This window comes from Amblyraja radiata, chromosome 4 (genome assembly GCF_010909765.2).
Source record: "Amblyraja radiata isolate CabotCenter1 chromosome 4, sAmbRad1.1.pri, whole genome shotgun sequence".
Classification (NCBI taxonomy): Eukaryota; Metazoa; Chordata; class Chondrichthyes; order Rajiformes; family Rajidae; genus Amblyraja; species Amblyraja radiata.
In genome coordinates, this window is record NC_045959.1 from 29,580,869 (window position 1) to 29,601,706 (window position 20,838).

General features: G+C 40.2%; 1 protein-coding gene across 1 annotated transcript; it reads right to left on the bottom strand.

Moving 5' to 3' along the window:
- Positions 1–1,723: 1,723 nt before the first annotated feature.
- On the bottom strand, positions 1,724–13,978 carry LOC116972554. Its single transcript, XM_033020376.1, has 7 exons — positions 13,876–13,978; positions 13,494–13,733; positions 10,270–11,834; positions 7,490–7,799; positions 3,087–3,182; positions 2,105–2,215; positions 1,724–1,891 (listed from the first exon to the last, which is right to left on the bottom strand). Exons 1-7 carry the CDS (start codon positions 13,976–13,978, stop codon positions 1,761–1,763), a joined length of 2,556 nt encoding a protein of 851 aa, XP_032876267.1. The 3' UTR covers positions 1,724–1,760.
- Positions 13,979–20,838: the final 6,860 nt, after the last annotated feature.

Consider the following 20,838-nt stretch of genomic DNA (forward strand, 5'->3'; position numbering starts at 1 on the left):
GACCACACACAAATGTGACCTTTGCGACAGTCACTCCCGCATTGGTCTCTTCAGCCACAAGCGACGCTGCTCTAGCCGAGGTTTGGAGCAAGCAGCCAACAACTAGGATGCATCACCCATGGGTCAGTCATGACTGAGGGGGGCCTATGACAAACTAAAGAGCAACAGAATCACCCCAAATTCTTCATTAGATAATTATATGCCATTAAAATCCCCCAAATCATTCTAGTTAATCTTTCCTACAACCTCAGTAGCATTTTGTAATGATAGTGGTGAAAACTGAACAATAGTAATGGCCTTTTAGTCACTAAATTTAACTACCTTGCTTTTGTCCTCGTGCCTTTATAAAGACCTTGCTTCATTAACCACTTCCTACTCATCTTTATTCATTCACATATGCACCCATGCCTATTCTTGCACCCTTTTAGATTGCTGAATTTGATCTATTGCATTTCTTCTTTCAGCCCATTTCATCAGCAGTCGTTTTCATCATTCTTATCATGTTTTTCTGCACTTGCAAGCTTATCTATTAAATGAACATTTTACATACTATTAAAGTAATTCAATAGCAAAAATGGGAAGTTTTAGTTTACCTTAGTTTAGAGATACAATGTCCACCGAGTCCATGCCGACTAACTTATACACCAATTCTATCCTACACATTCGGGACAATTTACAGAAGCTAATTCACCTACAAGCCTGCACATCTTTGGAATGTGGGAGAACATACAAACTGCACACAAATAGCATCCAGATTCAGGATTGAACCCAGGTCTCTGATACTGAGACAGCAACTCTACATGGATAAGACAGGTTGAGGGATATGGACCAAACGCAGGCAGGTAGAATTAGTGTAGCTGGGACAAGTTGGGCTGAGTGTTGCCAGATGTGGGCAAGTTGAACCAAGGGGCCCGTTTCCACACTATAGCTCTTGTAACTCTACTGCCGCACCACCGTGCTGTCTCAGTACCGAACCCAGGGAACACTTTAATTAAACTTCCTTTTGGAAAATTGCTGTTCTACAAAGTCTTTCTCTGCAAACTAATTTCTTGTACTTATATTTCATAAACTTCTGTTCGCAAGCTTTTGACGGGTGTCAGAGGTTATGGGGAGAAGGCAGGAGAACGGTGTTAGGTGAGAGAATGGGCCTAATGGCCTAATTCTACTCTATCTTTTATGATCTTATGATATCTGAAATTCCCTGCTCTATACATCTCACAAGTGACAGCAATTTGAAAGTTTGAAAATTCAAAGCCAACTCAACCGAGTCATTAGCAATTCATCCTCAATTTCTCTTGTATTGAATATCATGTTGGGGATAAAAATGCAAATGAGTTCCACATGACCATTAGTCCAGATTGGCTTGTTTTCTAATACAGCCACTTAATGCACGAGTAGCAACTTGAACTGCATGTTGTAAATGGGCACAAACTAAATTCCTTTATTAAAAGGTGTAAAATCAGGGGCAGAAATTTGGTTGTTACATTTATCAAAGCCCCAGTTGCATGTCCTGCAAAACTGAAAACATGGCACATTAAGCCACCTTAGATAACTGGTTTAAGGCACAAATCTTGGATTAGTGTCAATAGGAATTAGTTGAAATGGAGAAGGTGGGCCAGAAGGCCTGTTTCTATGTTGTAGTTTTATACAAGCTGAAATCTACATATTTTAGTTTTGAATATTGAAATCAGGAAGCAATACAAGTACACAGGACAGTATGAATTGCTTTTGCACCAATTTATTTTTAACCAGTGTTTAAATCACTCTACATTGTGAAGGCACTTAAAATGACTTGTGCATTTTTTAATTGCATCCAAGTGCTCTTTTTTGACATGGTATAAAGGTGCAGGCTTTTTGGCACATTTAGCCCTTCCTCTCCTCAGTGCATTTCCTGAAATGCAAGGAAAGAAAGTCAAGATTTAAAATCAGTTTATGGTTCAGCATTTTCACTAAGAGTCAAAATATTAAAGTTCTAATCTAGGAGTGATGGCTGAAATTACTGATATGCCAAGGAATTTGTACAAATAATGCAGATTCTCTTGGCAATTAACCCATTTTATCAGTTCCCAATTACAGTCCCCTTGGATCCTGCTTAACGGATCACCTTGAAATGCATGCAAATCTGATAAATTCCAGAAATCCATTTCATTAAGCTTCTGAGTTGCTCTCTTCCGAGGGACTGATTTGCAACTGGGCTTGATTTGTTCCAGTTTCTCTGTACAAAAACAAACTTAGTTAAACAATGTACAATTTCATCATAAAATATCACCTGTGCATTGCTGCCAATGAAGATTTTTCACATTCAAGCAATGTGGGCTTTGCAGGCTGAGTCAGCATTAATTGTCCTTGAGTAAATGACAGTGAGCTGCCTTCAAACTGTAGTCCAGGGTGTGGGTATACCCACAGTTTGTACTCTAACCCAGAGTAAATTGGAACCCATAACTTTCCACTCAAGTGTAGCATTCACTGCCCAAAGTCAATTAAGTACAATGCTACGAAAAGTGGAGTTAACCAAAATCTAATTGCATTTTAAACAATTACACTCATATCTCATCTTCCAAAATATAATGTTAATCCATTTTCCATAACGGACTAAGGGCAGGAGAATAAATATTAAACCCAAACCAATCAGATCCAATTGAGAACCAGCATAGCAACTAAAGTTGATAAAGATAAAAGGCTGCAGATGTTGGAATCTTGAGCTAAAAATAGCACTGGAGGAATTCAACAGGCCAGCCAGCATTAGTTACATGTTCTTACCAGAATCTGCATTCAGACAACATTTGCCAGGACTTTGAGATTAAAGGATACCAACTCAAAACAGTCTGTCCATTTCCCTCCACACATTCTGTGGAAATCTGCAGAGCTCCTCAACCAGTTAACTTCAGCTGATAGTTTTAAATGCTAAAAGATATTGTCATATTGCAAACTTGGTTTAGCTAAGATACTATCTTGGTAAAGCTTATGCTAGGAAGGGCATCATCCCAAATGCATGATAATTGCATTTCAGTTAAAAGAATTGTGTAGAATTAACTGAATAATTTGTTCAAATCCATAGTTAGTGTTGAAAGAAAACATGTTCTTACCAGAGTCTGCATCATCAAATGACTGAGTAGCCGACTTGGGCCTTGCACCAACTTTATTCCAGTATTCATCAACAGAATCTTCACTTGCATTTTGTACTTAGAAGAAATGAATAAAGCAGATTTATTAATTTCTTAAATACATTTATAAAGTAATTTTTAAATAGATCTAATTAGTCCCCCAACAATTTGAATGTCAGGAAGCTAGTTCTACCCAATTTAGCTCATTACTGTTTATGAGGGGAACAAATTACAAAAACGTAGGCAAGAATCACAACATTGTCTTCACATACTGTGCATTTGGATTTTGACAAAACTAAACATGACATTTCTGAATATTGTGATACTTACTGGTATTGTGGGACCTGTAAAGAAAGTGCAAGGATGTTTAAAGTTATTGATGGTCAAGTTCAGATGAACTGCTCAAAATAAGAATTGCAGACATCTGTCAGAATGAATGCAAGAGCAAGCCAGCTGAACCCACTCTCATGACTTTCCTTGGCTCTGCACATTTTTCAGAAACTCATCTCGCTTGCATTTGAATACTACAATTAAATTGTTTCAAATGCCACCCTGACTGTATAAGCCAGACCAATTGCACAAATTACAGGTTACTTTTGGTAATTATCTGTGCTCCCCTAGTCCTTGACCAACTGAGATAGCCTCCATCTACACTGCCCTCCATAATGTTTGGGACAAAGATCCATCATTTATTTATTTACCTCTGCACTCCACAATTTGAAATATGTAATAGAAAACAACCACATGTGATTAAAGTGCACATTGTCAGATTTTAACAAAGGCCATTTTTGTACATTGGTTTCACCATGTAGAAATCACAGCAGTGTTTATACATAGTCCCCCCCCATTTCAGGGCACCATAATGTTTAGGACACAGCTATGTCATGTAAATGAAAGTAGTCATGTTTAGTATTTTGTTGCATATCCTTTGCATGTAATGACTGCTTGAAGTCTGCGATTCATGGACATTACCACTTGCAGAGTGTTTTCTCTGGTTATGCTCTGCAAGGCCTGTTTTGCAGCCATATTTAGCTTATGCTCGTTTTGGGGGCTAGTCCCCTTCAGTTCTCTTTAGCATACAAAAGGCATGCTCAATTGGGTTCAGATCGGGTGATTGACCATTTTTTAAGCTTTGAAAAACTCCTTTGTTGCTTTAGCAGCATGCTTGGGATCATTGTCTTGCTGTAGAATGAACTGCTGGCCAATGAGGCATTTGTTTGAACTTGAGCAGATAGGATGTGTTCGTACACTTCAGAATATGCTACTACCATCAGCAGCTATATCATCAATGACGATAAGTGAGCCAGTACCTTCAGCAGCCATACATGCCCAGCCCCTAAAAAACCCCACCACCGTGCTTCACAGATGAGGTTGTATGCTTTTGATCTTGGGCAGTTTCTTCTCTCCTCCATACTTTGCTCTTGCCATCACTCTGATACAAGTTAATCTTTGTCTCATCTGTCCACAAGACCTTTTTCCAGAACCGTGGTTGCTCTTTTAAGTACTTCTTGGCAGACTGTAAACTGACCATCCTATTTTTGCAGCTAACCAGTGGTTTGCACCTTCCAGTGTAGCCTCTGTATTTCTGTTCATGAAGTCTTCTGCGGACCGTGGTCATTGACAAATCCACACCCAACTCCTGAAGAGCGTTTCTGATCTGTCGGACAGATGTGTTTTTTCTTTATTATAGAGAATTCTTCTGTCATCAGCTGTGGAGGTCTTCCTTGGCCTGCCAATCCCTTTGCGATTAGTAAGCTCACCAGTGCTCTTTCTTCTTAATGATGTTCCAAACAATTGATTTGGGTAAGCCTAAGGTGTGGCTGATGTCTCCAACATTTTTATTCTTGTTTCTCAGTCTCATAATGGCTTCTTTGACTTTCATTGGCACAACTTTGGTCCTCATGTTGCTAAACAACCATAAACGTTTCCAAAGGTGATGGAAGGAAAGACTAGGTGCTGAGAGCTGTCTTGCACCTGCATCCAGGAGGCATTTAAACAAACCTGAGTACTTACAAATACCTGTGAAACCATGTGTCCAAAACATTATGGTGCCCTGAAATGGGGGACTACGTATACACAGCTGTAATTTCTACATGAAACCAAAATGTATAAAAATACCCTTTAATAAAATCTGACAATGTGCACTTTGACCATAGGTGATTTTTTTCTATTACAAATCTCAAATTTTGGAGTTCAGAGGCAAATAAATAAATGGGTCTTTGTCCCAAACATTATGGAGGGCACTGTGCATCCTTTGAGCACAGGAAAATACAAGGAATTGGCATATAACCACCTCAAGCCCCATCCGCCATTCAATATGATCTATGGTAGCCTCAACTTTGACATTCAAATCCACGGGATTTCTAGAACCACTGCAGTTTTTCTCGACGACCCTCGTTCCTAGAATCATTTTGGTAAATCCCTTGCCTTCTTTAAAGCCTTGCATCCGTATTGAAGTGTGGCATTTCCTTGCTCTTTACTGCCCACCTCCACATACAGAGCTCAGAATTCTAAAAACCTCAACTGCTTTCTTGCCTTCTCTACCACTTACAAGAATTTAGTCATGCACTCCCAGATTAATGTTGATGCGTCTCCGAAAATTGTTCCCTCTATTTTATACGGGATTAGATAACTACCTTTGAATTCACAATAACATTCTATGTTGCCTCTACAGTGCAGGCAAATGATCTGAAAACGAAACACTGTATTGTGGGAAAGATCCAGTAGAACTGATTTACACAAAGCCAATTTGTCTGAGGAAGACGCTTCCAATTAGCAGAATGCAAAAGATGAAGAAAGAATGAGGATAAAGAATGAAAGTGATGCATAGGCAGTGATTAAGAATCTATATTGCATGGTTGGGGAAAACAATGGAGTAAACTTGGGCAAATACTGTATTTGAAAAGGCAAATGTGATTAGCTGGACTACTCAGAATGAATGGTCTCATTTCATGCTGCAACTCATTTGGTTATAAACCTGAATTATAGATTACAGGAAGGTAGATTGGCAACTAAGTAATTGAAATTTCATTACGGGGCAGTTATCAGCATGTCCAATTTCAGGCCATGACGTATAAGAGCCAGCAAGTTATGTTGCAGCTTTATAAAACTTTGGTTAGACCACATCTGGAGAATTGTGGTGTTCTAGTCACCCCATTACAGGAACATAGGCTTTTGAGGGATGTAGAAGGGATTAATCAGGATACTGCCTGGATTTGAGGATAGTATTGCAAGAAGATGAACATACTTGGATTGTTTTCTCTGGAGTACTGGAATTCAAGGTTGGACCTGATAGAAGTATAAAATAATAAGGGATAGGGTAGATGGTCATAATTCTTTTTCTCCAGGGTGGGAGTGTTAAATTACTTAGCTTTAAGGCAAGAGGGGTCAAGTTTAAAGGAGACATGCAAGTTACGTTTCTTAGAAAACTGAGATGTTCCTGAAAGGAGCAGCCAGGGATGATGGTGGAAGCAGATACAATAGTGGTGCTTAGGAGGTACGCAAATATATAGGAAATGGAAGGATATGGATCACATGCAGGCAGAGATTACTTCAAGTATGCATCTTCAGCTCAGATTGTGCTTTCGGGCCTGTTCTTCTGCTACACCGTTCTGTTTCATGGTCTTTGAGGCTTACTTTTAAATAGCTGCAGTCCTTGTGAAGATATTTACTTCTGTTAAGTATATTGTTACATGACTGTGCCTATTCTGAAGATAGATTTCCAAGTTAACATTGTATGCTTCAGTTAATGGAGACGAGATGTTGGGTGAAACCAAAGCAGAGAACAAGTAGAGGTTTGACAGGTGGTGTCCGTTTGGAGTTTGTATGTTCTCCCTGTGACCACGTGGGTTTTCTCTAGGTTCTCCAGTTTCCTCCCACTATCCAAAGGCGTACAGGTTTGTAGGTTAATTGGCTCCTGTAAATTGTAAAGTGATCCCAGTGTGTAGGATAGTTAGTATACGGGATGATCGCTGGTCAGCGCAGACTCAGTGGACCGAAGGGCATGTTTCCATGCTGCCTCTCTAAAGTAAAGGTGTTCAAGGATTTTCATTGAGTGAATAAGAATCAGTCCCAGTGGCAAAACATGCAAATAACAAAATTCAGTTAAGACAATAGTCAAAAGCATCAATGTCATAAAGGGCGGTGAGAGAAAATTAATTCATAATTATTGAAAGGAACGGGATAAATAGTAGATCAGGATAACTAGCAGGGGAGTGGGACCAAGTTGATGTCAAAGCTGTTTGATCAAGCCTGGTGAGTTTAACAGCCTCTTGAGGAAAGAGTATCAAAACACTCAATTTACTTTTTTGACAAATGGGCTTCATAGTTTAAGTAAAAAGTATATCCTCTATCCAATTCAATAGTACAATACAATGAATCCTTACCGCTCATTGTTTTCCGTGTATATTTGTGCCTTCTCCCCCCTTTCTGTTTCCATTCCAATTTTGAGATTTGCCCAGATTTCCGACGTTCCTGGTGCTCAGTCCCCAACTTAGTTTGTTCTCGTTGGTTAATAATATACTTGATCATGTCTTGTCTTTTCTTTGCTCTCGCTTTTTCTTGTTGCAACCGATTAGAGAACTGAAGTGGAGAGATTTTAGGTGATCTACGACTTATTTTCGTATTGGAAAATCCACCAACCTTTGCCTTTCCTGGATTTTCTGCCCTGGAATCATAATCTTGCTCCTCTGAAACCTGCTTGGAATTAGAGATCAGAAGTTATGCAATATGCCATGTAGCCCACATTGCCCTTGTTATGCCATGTAGCCCACATTGCCCTTGTCAGTTGAAAGAGCTTCCCAACAATCCAAGATATTGGCAAACTGGATACAAAACAGGCTAGGTGATGGAAGGTAGAGTAGTGGTGGACAGATATTTTTCAGACTGGGAATTTGCAAGTAGTGTATCACATGTAGGAGGTATGATTAACATATGTGCAGACTATGTAAAAATGGGAGTTTTATATAGCAAAGGTAGTTATTTAAAGACATAGCAGGAGATTGATCATCTGGAAAGTTGGGCAAAGCGGGGGGTGGATGCAATTGAATCCAGACAACGAGGCAAAACACTTTGGGAGGACAAATTCTGTTATGACAGTAAATAGCAGAGACCTTCAGACCAAAGATGAACAGCGGGACCTTGGTGTGCTAGTCCCTAGCTCCCTAATAGTGGCATGGAGTAGTACAAATGGCATTTAGTATGCTTGCCTTCCCAATGCCTTGAGGCATTGAGTATTAGAGTCGATGTATTGTGTTGTAGCTGTACAAAACATTGGTTTGAATAGACTTGGAGTATTGTGTATAGTTCCAGTAACCACACAACATGAAGAATGTAATAGCAATAGAGTGCAAAATAAATTTATCAGAATATTTCCCAGAACAGTGCATTGTGGTTATAACGAGGGAGAGTAGATAGCCAGTTTATTTTTATTGCAATATAGGAGCCAAGGGGTGACCGAATAGAGGTCTGTAAAATTGAGAGGCATAGGTAGGATAGTCATAATCTTTTTCTCTGGGCAATGGAATCTGAAAAGAGAAATCACAGGTTTAAGGCAAGAGGGGATAATTTAAATGTTCTGAGGAGCAAGTTTATTCCGAAACAGTGCTGGATATGTGAACAAGCTGCCAAAGGTGATGGATGTCATTACAGCTATAATGTTTGAAAAGTATTCAGATGATTACTTAGTTAGTGGGATACTAATACGGGGAAATGGGTTTAACATTTAGGTGCAGTTGGGCCAAAAAAGCCTATTTCTGTGCTGTACATTATGATTTCATAAAACAATGTAGCTTTATATGTAATAGCTTTTCAGGTATGTATCCGTACTGCCAGGTATTGATGTAATAAAGCTTTCCGCCCCATCACCCTTTCAGGAGGAATTCCAAACCACCCTTTTAGGTAAAAATCATAGTCATATAATTTTCAATTATATACCTTAAATCTATATTCCTGTGTTTTTTGGCTTCATCCTTACATTCAGAATTATCTAGGCCCCTAAACTTCACCCACTTCCCATTCCGAAAAGGCACAATTCTCAACTAATTTTCCTCTATTAAACTTTTAGTCCTGGCAACATCAAGGCTCTTTAATATCCTCACCAGAATAATTGCAGGACTGTCCATAATACTCAAGATGCAGTCGAACTAGTAGAGCATCTTATTGTAGCATAACACAAGATACAAAAAGTTGACAATCCTGATCATTTTATTCATCTCCCTGCTATCCAAAGATTGGTGCCCAGTTCTTCTATCCCTCCATATTTCTACCTTTATACTTGTCTATTTCATTTCTATGCCTTCTCCCATTTCTCTAGAAAGAATTCCACCTGCTAATGTTCCATTCAACTGATCATATGATCTATGTAGGAAGGAACTGCAGATGCTGATTTAAACCAAAGATACACGCAAAAAGTTGGAGTAACTCAGGTAGACAGGCAGCATCTCTGGAGACCCTTCTTCAGACAATAGCCCGCTTCCTTTATCATAGTTACTTTATTGCATATCTATCATTCGTTGTTCTTTATCTCTCTACATCATTTATACCTCTCGTTTCCCTTATCCCTAAACAGTCTGAACAAGGGTCTCGACCCAAAATGTCACCCATTCCTTCTCTCCAGAGATGATGCCTGTCCCACTGAGTTACTCCAGCTTTGATCTATACTATCCTCTAGTCCAAATCCTTCCTTCACCACAGTCATCTTTCTATCCACAAACTTTGATTTCCTCAAAATTTAAATCTCTAATGCAATAATACATGTACCAGACCCTATGGACCCCACTCAATACGGCACCCAATACCTTTTGTTTTCAGACACCAAAACAATGTTACTCTCCATTAGACTCCACAAGGTTTTTATTTTGAAAACTAGCCTGTCATGATTATCAAAAACCTTGCTAAAATCGATGCAGCCGAACACTGTCTGCTTCAACCATCCATTTTGCCATCTCAAAAGAAACAAGTTAATCAGTCCCAGCTTCCCAGGCAGCAATTTCTGATGAATTAGTGCTTTTCTAAATGAAGGTTTATTTTGTCCCTCTTGAATCTATTCAAATAATTTGCTCGAGTAACTGGCCTGAAATTACCCATTTCAAGACAGTGGAAGCAATTTTAAAAAAAAGTTACTTTCCTGCTCCTCAATGTTTAATTAATAGTTAAAATATCATACCTCAATGGAATCTGAAGAGTATCGGGTTTTTTTATTTCCATTCGATCTGGATGATTCTCTGGAAATTCTACGACATCTTCGCCGTCCACGAGATGCTGACATCTCATGAAATATTTGGCCTTTTCTCAAATCCTCCATTTCAGAAAGGGCTTTGCTGCTGGTATTCCAAGTGGCAGAGTTATTTCTGCAGACATGTTTTATGCCTTTTCCTTTTACAAGTTCTATTTTACAACAACTACAAAATTGCTCTCTCTCAGAAAGATGTTGATTTCCTACGGTTTTGTTGCCAATTTGATCATTGCAGGTAGAGATTGCAGGGTAGAAAGATGAATGGGCATTACGCATCAGGTGAGAGTATGACAGTTGGTGTCTTCCATGCATGGCATCGGAAAAGGATGATTCCTCATCCTTTGAGGAGATTTCTTCAAAAGATACATCAAGAACTCTTGGATGGTGCTGCAACATTTGAGGACCATCTTTCCAGCAATTACTTTGTGCTTGGTCTTGTAGCCATGCCAGCACACTTGCAGAAGGTATGTATTCTTCAGCTGACTCAAGGGAAGCATCACTTTTCAATACCTCACATATTTTTTCTTCATTTAATGGCTCTGCTGAAATAATCTTTCCATTGTCTTTATTGGTTGCATTCTTCACTTTTCCATCTCGTTTGAAACGGCCACTTGAGTTCCTTTGCAATGGAGCTTTTTCCAACGCCTCATGTACAAATTCATTTGTTGGAAATTTGCAGCTTTTATTGGTTTTGCATTGCAAACTGTCCACTTTATCATGCATGCCTGGGTAGCATGAAACTTCATCTTTTGTGCTAGATTCAAATCCTGCTTCTGGAGATTTGTTTGAATCCAGCAACATTTCCCCCTGTGATAGGGCTGGAAGTGTACACTTTTCTGGAACTTCTGTTTTCCGAACTATTTTGTCAGCTTCAAATGAACCATAAATAGGCACCCCACTCTCACAGGCACTTACAGACCAAACTTTACATTGAACACCTTCTTCTACCTTTTTATTAGGAGTATTATATATGGGTACAGTGGTTTCAAATGACCTCCATACATTTATAGAAGGTGCTCCTTCATTGCATTCTATTCTTATTTTTTCTTTTTGTAAAGCATAACCACCTGCCTTGGCATTCTTGGTTGCCACAGCAGCACTAGTTTCTTCTGTCTCATTTGACTCGCCCTGTATTCTTTTGTGCACTACTCTTGCCTGGAGGATATCTGCACTGCCAGAAGTTGATTCAGTATCAGGGGTCTTCTGGTGCCTTACTTCAGCCGCCTGTCTGCTACTTGCCATAGTTTCAGTGATCACATCTGCCCTTTTCGGTTGGGCTGGATTGGTTTCACTCGTATCAGTTTGCACTTCTGAACTAGTCATATTCCTTCTAAAGGGATAATGTCTGAATCGGGTAGAGTGATAAAATGTTGGGCGAGCGACAAATGAATTAAAATAGGGCCTTCTGAAGTTTGTGGGAGGCATTGGTGATTGTGGGCCATAGCTTCTTGGGAATGGCATTTGACACACCGGATAATACAAGCTACCACCAAATTCTAACAGGAAGGAAGGGACAAATTAGTTGAGTAACAAATAATCTTTTATCAAACAAACTAATTAAAAGCCTCTTAAGCCACATGCCACAACATTCGTTTTGGGAACTGTTAAAATAATTGCCAAGTATTTTAGCATTCCTTCACGAAGTTTGCCTCTGTGGCTAACACTTGATTAATTAATTAAAACATTAAAATCAAGCCTGATGAAAGTGGCAACAAAAGGAGAGGTCATGACACTGAACACAAATCATGCTGATGTTTGTTCTAGAGTTGGAACCAGCATTTCATTTGCTCAGCGGCCAATTAGTCTGCCTTGCACTTTTTATTCTTCATTTCAGGACACGTTACCAGCAAGACAAAATGTATTGTCCCTCTCTTACTACACTGGAGAAGGTAGAGTCAGTGTCACATAAGCAGAGAAACAAAGCCCATCACATCTATGCTGACCATTAAGTGTACAGTTCTGATCACCCATCTATAGGTAGAACAATTTTAAACAACACTAATAAAGTGGAAAGGATGCACCAAAAAAAAACAAATTCTGAAGGATGTTACAGGGTCTGGAAGTTAAGTTGCAAGGAGAGGCTAGATAGGCTTGGACCATTAGAGGCTGAGGGGGTAACCTTAGACTTTTACAAAATCATGACGGGAATAGGCAAGGTGATTTGTCAGTCTTCATCCAAAAGGTAGGAGAGTCTAAAAGTAGGGGACAGGTGAGGAGAGATACTTTAATAAAACTTCATTCACACAGAGATTGGTGTGTATATGGAAGGAGTGGTCAGAGGAAGTTGTATGGGCGAGTTCAATTATGACATTTAAAGGACACTTGGGGGGGTACATGGATATGAAAGATTTGGAGGGGTGGAGGCCAGGCAAATGGGACGAGCTCAGTTGGGCAAATTCGATGAGTTAGGCTGAAGGGCACATTTCCCTGCTCCATGACTGACCAAGTACCAACATATACCAATTCCATTTACTAATACTTGGCCCACAGGCTTCTCAGCCTTGACGGGCTGGTCCAAACAGTATTAAAAAATGTTTGAAGCACCCACCTCCACCACCTTCTCAGGCAGTGAATTCAAGATTTCAAACACCGTCTGGGTAGAAAGTTCTCAAATCCACTGACTCCTTTACTCAAATCCATGTCCTCTGGTTTTAAACGTCTAAATTAGGAGAGAATGCTTCTCGCTATTGACCCTATTAATGTCCCTTCTTGAACGACGTCTCTCCCTTTAAAAGCAGTCAGCCACACTAGACTAGTTAGATTACAGAAGACCGCTCCTCAATAGTAACTGCAAAGTGGGCGGGAGAGAGAGGTGGAAAGATCAGCCCTTTTCCATCCTGGAAACTAAACAAGGAATCCAGATTAAATTAATCGATCCTCGGCAGGTTTACCGACTCGTCCCTAGCCGGGTTTTCCAACTGTCGTCATTAACTGAACACAGGTCAAAGCCTAACCTGGAACAGCCAAGGCGAGTCTGAAGACCAAACATTAACTAAATTTATCAACAAAGTCCACTGAAAGAGTATAATTGTGTTGCGAAACGACAAATTTGAGTCAAATGTATAAATCAGGCCAACACACGGAATGAAATGAACACCAGTTAAAAGATTAAGTCAACTCGCAACTGTAGGATATTGGCAAAGCTGCTTACTTACCCACTGTGGGATAGAAGTATGGGTGGAAGGCGGGAGGTTGCACGAAAGGAGACATAGGAGGCACAAACATGTGTGGTGAAGGCATTGGTTGAAAGAAGAAGGACCGGTTGTGGTTTGGTGGGTGACCATCTTCCGGTCTTTGGCAGGTTGGTGAAGAATTCATTGCGATTCGCGACACGCAAAGAACCAAAATCAAACCCCAATTGTGCAGGATCGGTGTCAGATTCATCGAAGCTCCAACTGAAAAACAGGCAAAAGCATTAACTAAACCTGTGACATAAATACACTTTCACTCGAAAAGACTGATTCTTTTAAAGTTATAAACACACAAGACCAACGACAATAAATTCAGGTTTTAGCTTTGAAAGCGCCCATAACGCACCTACTTCATACACTCCTAAGCGAGAGAGAGAACAGCCATCAGCCTGCTCTTTGCATTTACACAACACAACGCTAATGGCACGAATTACCTTATCTGCCAACATGATTTACCCGTGCATTTATCAATTAGCGGCCAACAACCAGCCAGTCACGCGAATCCATTAATTTCATTTGACAGCACTGATTCTCGAAGCTGTGTGACGAAACAGTTTTAGAACTAGTTTTATGCAGATATTATGGGTCCAGTTAGTTATTCTACAACATTCTGCCGTCCTCTTTTAGATAAAAACTTGTGATGAAAATATTCCAACAGGTGGGGAAACTTAATGCCGTCCTCGAACGATTGTGACAACGGAAGTAACACATGTGATTAGAACAAACTGAAGATAATTAGAAACAATTTCATGTTTTTAATTTAAGATTTTCAGAACCCACATTATGTTTCCTTTTGTAATTTCAGATTATTCTGACTTTTCCATTTCGTTATTTTCTTCTTTCAATTGCTCCCTTGTCATTGGACCTGCCATACTTTCCATTCTTCATTGTTCTTCCCCTTTGTTTTCTCTTCGCAATGCCTCCCTTTTCTGCATCTTGAAACGTGTTTATTTCTATTTTACTGATGTGTACAATATAGGAATAGGAATATAGGTCAGATGAAAGTGCAACTAAAGAAATAGTTTAGAGCCATAGAATATCATGGTGTCACACAGCATGGAATCAGGCCATTTGGCCCACAGCATTCGTGCTGACCAATAGAAACCTATCTGTATTAATGTCTGTATTAATATGTATTAATCATCAGCACTTGGTTCATTGTCATGTTTATAATTTCATGTCATAGGAGCAGAATTAGGTAATTCGGCCCATCGAGTGTCTTCCGCCATTCAATCATGACTGATCTATCTTTTACACTGAGGCAATTCTAGTCTATTCTAGTCACTTAGGTGCTGTCAGTGACCCTGCTATTGTTACTCTTGCAGGCAAGACAATGTCCAATAATCAACACTCTCTGGATTAAAAAGGTCCCCTTCATATCCATTCTAAATCTCTTAACCCTAACCCTAATTTCGTATCCTCTAGTTTTAGCTACCTCTGATATGGGCAGGCCCGTCTTAACGCATGGGCATGCTGGGCTGTTGCCTGGGGCCCCACGAGCATAGGGGCCCCATGCTAATCTATGTATTGTAGAACATGAAAACGGAGAAGAACATCGCAGGTGCATGACGGCATATTTGATTCGGTATAAAGAAACTGGAAGTGTAGGGACCTCAGTGCACTGCTTTGCCCGGGGGCCTATAATGCTGTTAAGATGGCCCTGGATATGGGGAAACGTTTCTTGTTGTCTAGCTTACCAATACATAATTGTGCAAACCTCAAGTGTCAAGAGTTCAAGACATTGTCAAATGTCCTGAAATGGAAGAATTCAATTCTTATTCCTCTCCTCCAGGGAAAACAGGCCTAGTCTCTCCTTGTAACTGAAATGTTCCAACATCCTGGTGAATATTCTCTGCATCCTCTCAGCGCTATCAAATCTTTCCGATAGAATGGTGACCATAACTGTACACAGTACTCCAGCTGAGGTCTGACCATTGTTTTATAATCTCCGTGCTTTTGTATTATTGCCCTTACTAATGAAGGCTAGCATCCCATATTACTTCTTAACCATATTATTTACCTTTGCTGGTACTTTCAATGCTCTATGGACTCGTAAACCAAGGACCTTCCGTTACTCTGTATTCCCTAAGATCCTACTATTCATGGGGTATGCCCTAGCTTTATAAGTGCGCACAACTCACATGTGTCTGGATTGAACTCTTTCTCACATTTCTCTGCTCATTTCATCAACATATCACCATGTAGCCTAAAGGGCCTGTCCCACTTACGCGACTTTTTCGGCAACTACCGGCACCCGTCATAGGTCGCCGAAAATTTTCAACATGTTGAAAATTCAGCGGTGACCAGAAAGACGCTACGACTCTTTGGATGACTGGGAGACTACTCACGACCATACAGGCGACACCCTGGCGACATGTCATGGGGTGAAGCCTGTATGGTCGTGAATAGTGCCCAAAGAGTCGTACCTTGTTTTGGTCGCCGCGGGATTTTTAACATGTTGAAAATTTTCGACGACCTGTAACGACCTACAAGGGGTGCCGGCAGTCGCTGAAAAAGTCGCGTAAGTGGGACAGGCCCTTAAGACTACCTTCACACTATCGACAGCTCCATCAATCTTGTCATCTGCGGACTGACTGATCATAGCTTCTATATCCAAATCGAAATCATTCACATGTATTACTAACATCAAGAATCCCAGCACTGATTCATATGGGACACCACAAGTCACAGGCATCCAATCACAGAAAAAAAATCTATCTTTTATTAAGGCAATTTTTGGATACAGTTTACAAACCTGCCTTCCTAACAACCAACCTAATCCTACTTTTCCTATTATGTTTTTGAATTAAAGTCTTGTTTTCTGCTGTGTTTTTAATCTATGTGTTTGTGATGGCATTGTAAGCAAGAATTTCATTCTACATGGACCTCACCATGCGTGCATATGACAATAAACGTGACTTGATTGGAACCTAGTTTAAACCTCCCTGCTAGGATGCTAGTCCAGTTCCGATTTCTGTGTAATCTGTCCCACTTGCACATGCCCCATCTTCCCCAGAAATGGTCCCAACGATCCATTTACTAAAACCCAACCTCCTGCACCATCCCTTCAGCCATGTAATCATTTGGCCTATCCTATTCACACACTCACTAGTTTGTGGCCACCAGAAGCAATTCAATTATAACCTTTAATGCCCTGTCCTTTAAATGGCTGCCTAGCTCCCTAAACTCATGTTGTAGGACTTCACTGCTTCTCCTACCTATGTCGTTGGCACCACAACTACTGGCTGTTCATCCTTCCCCTTCAGAGTGTCCTGCAGCTGCTCAGGGACATCCTTGAACCAGGGATGCAAAATATATCCTGGGGTCTTATATGCAAACAGAGAAATACCTATCTGCAGGCCCCTTCTCCCTCATGATATAGTTACAGTATAGTAAGGGATACAATACAGTTCTGTAGTCTTCTTCCTCTCCTGTGCAGAAATATCCCCTATGATGACATGAATGGGATGTTGCTGCTGTTTCTCTGGTATGCCACATCCCCAATGGGAATGCCTAATAAGGGGAGGGTTCTAGATGTCTGAATCACTGGGAATAATTTTAGGGAAGGAGAAACTAGTACAAATTGGCAAAATTGATTAAGGAATCAATTACTACAGTAATGGGGAATACCCAATAAATCTCCGCAAACTAAGCTATGTGAGTGGAGCTTAGAATCAGCAAAGGAGCATTATCATACAGGGTTCTAACTGCGTAGATATATTGGCAAATCATTGAGAGATCCAAGAGGAGATTCACAGGGATACAGTCTGGGATAGGGAATTACGATTATATAGGCTGGATTGTTTACTTTAGAGCAGTGGAGGCTGATGGAGTCCTGATGAGGAACAGAAAATTATGAGGGACATAAGCTGGGTAGATAGCAGAAAACTTTTCATCGCAGCAGGAAGAGCATCTGAGATTAGAGGGGTGAGGTTTAAGAGATTTAGAGAGGATAAAAGGAAGAACGTTATCATCCAGAGGCTTGTTGTAAAGTGGTGGAAGTGGAGGCAGGTATTCCCACATTTAAATAGAATGTCAGTGAGCAATTCAATCACCAAGTACAGAGACTTATAGACCACGTGCTAATAAATGGGAGTTGCTTAGATGTTTACTTATGGCCACATAGACATGGTTGGCAGAAGGGCTATTTCTGTGTCCGATGACTATAATTGTATCAGTAACAGGTTTATAATTTCAATTTCACTTATATTAACTGAATGATTTTATTGAAAAAGTGTAGAGTGTGGAATTTTTAAAGAACAATTGGGAGAGGTTTTGGACCCTGTATAATAATAGTACTTTTTGAGAAGGGGCTGAACTGGGCCTAATCTTAGGGAACGTAGTCTGGCAATTGGTTGAAGTGTTAGTGAGAGAATGTTTTGGAGATAGAGACCATAATTTCAAGGTTGTTAAGCAAATAAACACATTCATCTTTTGGATCTGGGCAATGTTGCAACGTTTAGGGTTGTGGATGGGTGCTTTGTCCGAGATGGTGTCAATCTTTTTCACTATTACTTTAGCTCTATTTATTCAGGCTAGAGGATAATGTTTCACAATTCTCCTAATATGTCTTGTGAATGATGAAAAGGTTGAGGTGGCTGGTGTGCCATTCAGCATAGATTACCCAGCCTCTGACCTGCTCTTGTAGCCACAGTATTTATGCAACTGGCCTTGTTGAGTTTCTGGTCAGCGATGATCCCCTTGATGTTAATACAATACAATACAATTCAATTTATTGTATGGAATAACTCAATATGGAATAACTCAGTAATAATAATGCAATTGACCGTCAAGAATAGGTATTAAGATTCTCTCTTGTGGAAATTATAATTTCCCAGGACTTGAGCTGTATGAATGTTTCTTGTTACATATGTCTAAACTTTATATGGGCCTTGATGTATCTGGGCATGGTCTGATTTGCATTCTGAGAAACTGGGAATTGAATATTCTATAATTTTCTGCAAATATTACTTCTTCTGTGCTTATGATACATGAAAGATGGTCAGGCCTAACACATTGTCTTGAGGAACTCCAGCAGCTGTGTGCTGCAGTGGGATGATCAATATCCAATATTCACAACCGTTGCCTTTGTTCAAGGTGCAACTCCAGCCATTGTAGAATCTTCCTCTTGATGCTTATTCCCACCCAGTACTCCCAGCCTTTTCTCTGTAGCATGTGGAATGAGCCAATCTGACCGAAAACAATCTTTTGTGACATTGGGTGTCTTGGAGGAAGACAAGAACAACCAACCACTCAGAATCTCCAGCTGAATATGAACACAAATGCTTTCGAAATCTTTGGCATCCTCACCCTTACTGAGAATGGAAATATTCATGGATCTGTGTAGTTGTCCACATTTGGACCATGACTGTAAGGACATGTGGAGTGGTCCTGGTAAAACCCAAACTGGGCATCGATTATTAGTCAGTAAATGTCACTTGACAGCTTCCCTCACATTGCTAATGATTGATTGCAGACTGATTGGCAGTAATTAGCTGGATTGGATTTGTTCTGTTCAGTGAAGACTAATGAAGTATTGATGTAACTTTGCTGCCATCTCCTAATTTGCTTATACTAATTCCCTATCTTTGCTTTCTAAGGGACCCACACCTACACAAATTACTCTCTTCCTTTCTATCTATAAGGCTTCCCGAGTTCTGAATGACCTGCTTTACAGAGATACGACTTCAAGTGAATTTTTCTAACGTGATAATAATAATGAAATGATTCATGGTTATCATTAATGATTGGATGCTGTAGGTATTCCATTAGTTGAATTATGGATGGAGAAATAATTATAGCAGGTATGTAGAGCAATGATTTGCAGAGCTATGGAAAATAGAAGTTTCTGTCATGGATAAATCAGCTTACAGACAGTTCAATTAACTTATGTAACCCAGGGGTAACCTGTATCCATAGAAGACTTTGTTGTTTGTTTTGATATTACTCTCTTAATAAAGTCTGTACTTTTTATCCTCTACCACTAGCACTCTCCATAGTGCATGTTCCATGTATGGTTGTATGTTTATGTACATTTTCCTTGAAAGTCAACCAATCAAGACATCGTGCACTGCTTAGAACCTTTCCTGTATTTAAGGCCTTCTATGATTGATAGGTCCAGAATCAACTGGAATACAATATTGACTGCCAGGAAGATATTTTAATTAACTTTTTTTTTTGTCTCTAAATAAAATTATTTTCGAGACTTCCGGTGGCGCTATGACGGCTTAGGAAGCGCGCCATTTTGCTCCTAAGGCTCACCCAACCCAAGGCCGAAAAATTAACCGCGAACTAAACCGGACAGATTTAAAAACACTTACCGTTCAGTGTCGCGTAAGTGACGTCAGCAGAACGCGACTCCATTTTAAATGACCGTAGACGTTTGCCAAGACAACCACAGAGGAAACGACAACCAGAAGTCGTGGAAGGCCCCAAAGAAGCCTCGACCTCGAGTATGGAGCACCCCCGAGAGGAAGCAGCAAGGCAACCTCTGGGGTTGGAGGACATCCGATCACTACTGGGTGAACAACTTTCGGCTGTGAAGGTGGAAATTTCAGCTGTGAAAGTAGAAATCTGTGGCAAGATTGATAAGGTTGATGCCCGTATAGAGGAGGTGAATTCCTCCTTGAAAGGGGAAATCCACAGGCTTGAAACCGATATTAGCCGTAAGTTGGAGCCTATTCTTGCTACTTCAAAAAAACAAAGTGAGGCTATTCGGGAATTGGAGTCTAATTCTGATGTAAATGTCGAGACAACACACAGGCTGATGGCTGAGGTGGAGCGTATCTCCGGGTTACTTGCCAAAGTGACTGAAAAATGTCTTGATTTGGAAGGGCGTTCCAAACGTCAGAATCTAAGGATTGTTGGAGTGAAAGAAGGCAAAGAACATGGTAAAAATCTTCGAGATTTTGCAGCCCAACTACTGCAAGATGTACTCAATTTGGATGAAAAACCTAGACTTGACCGGGCTCACAGAGCTCTGAGAGCTCGGCAAGACAGCACAGCTCTACCAAGACAGTTGATTCTGAGGGTACATCACTACCATGTTCTAGAGGACATTCTGCAGAAAGTTGCCAACAACAGAAACCAAACTTTTGAAGGTGAAAATATACGAATCTTCAGAGACTTTCCTGCCGTTAAGTCGTTAAGAAAAGAGCACTCTTCACCAAGTCAAGAGCTATTTTGAGGGTCATACCAGACCTCCGATTTGGCCTACTACATCCAGCCAAATTGCGAGGTACTTTTGAAGCAACTGAATACTTTTTTACCGATCCGGATAAAGCATTCAAGTTTGCCCAAGATACTGAGG

Coding starts and splice junctions, on each gene's coding strand:
- LOC116972554 (XM_033020376.1), bottom strand. CDS start 13,978: ATGTTGGCAGATAAGGTAATTCGTGCCATTAGCGTTGTGTTGTGTAAA. Junction 13,734..13,875: donor CTTAGGAGTGTATGAAGTAG/GTGCGTTATGGG, acceptor CCTGTTTTTCAG/TTGGAGCTTCGATGAATCTG. Junction 7,800..10,269: donor ACTCTTCAGATTCCATTGAG/GTATGATATTTT, acceptor AATTCCAAGCAG/GTTTCAGAGGAGCAAGATTA.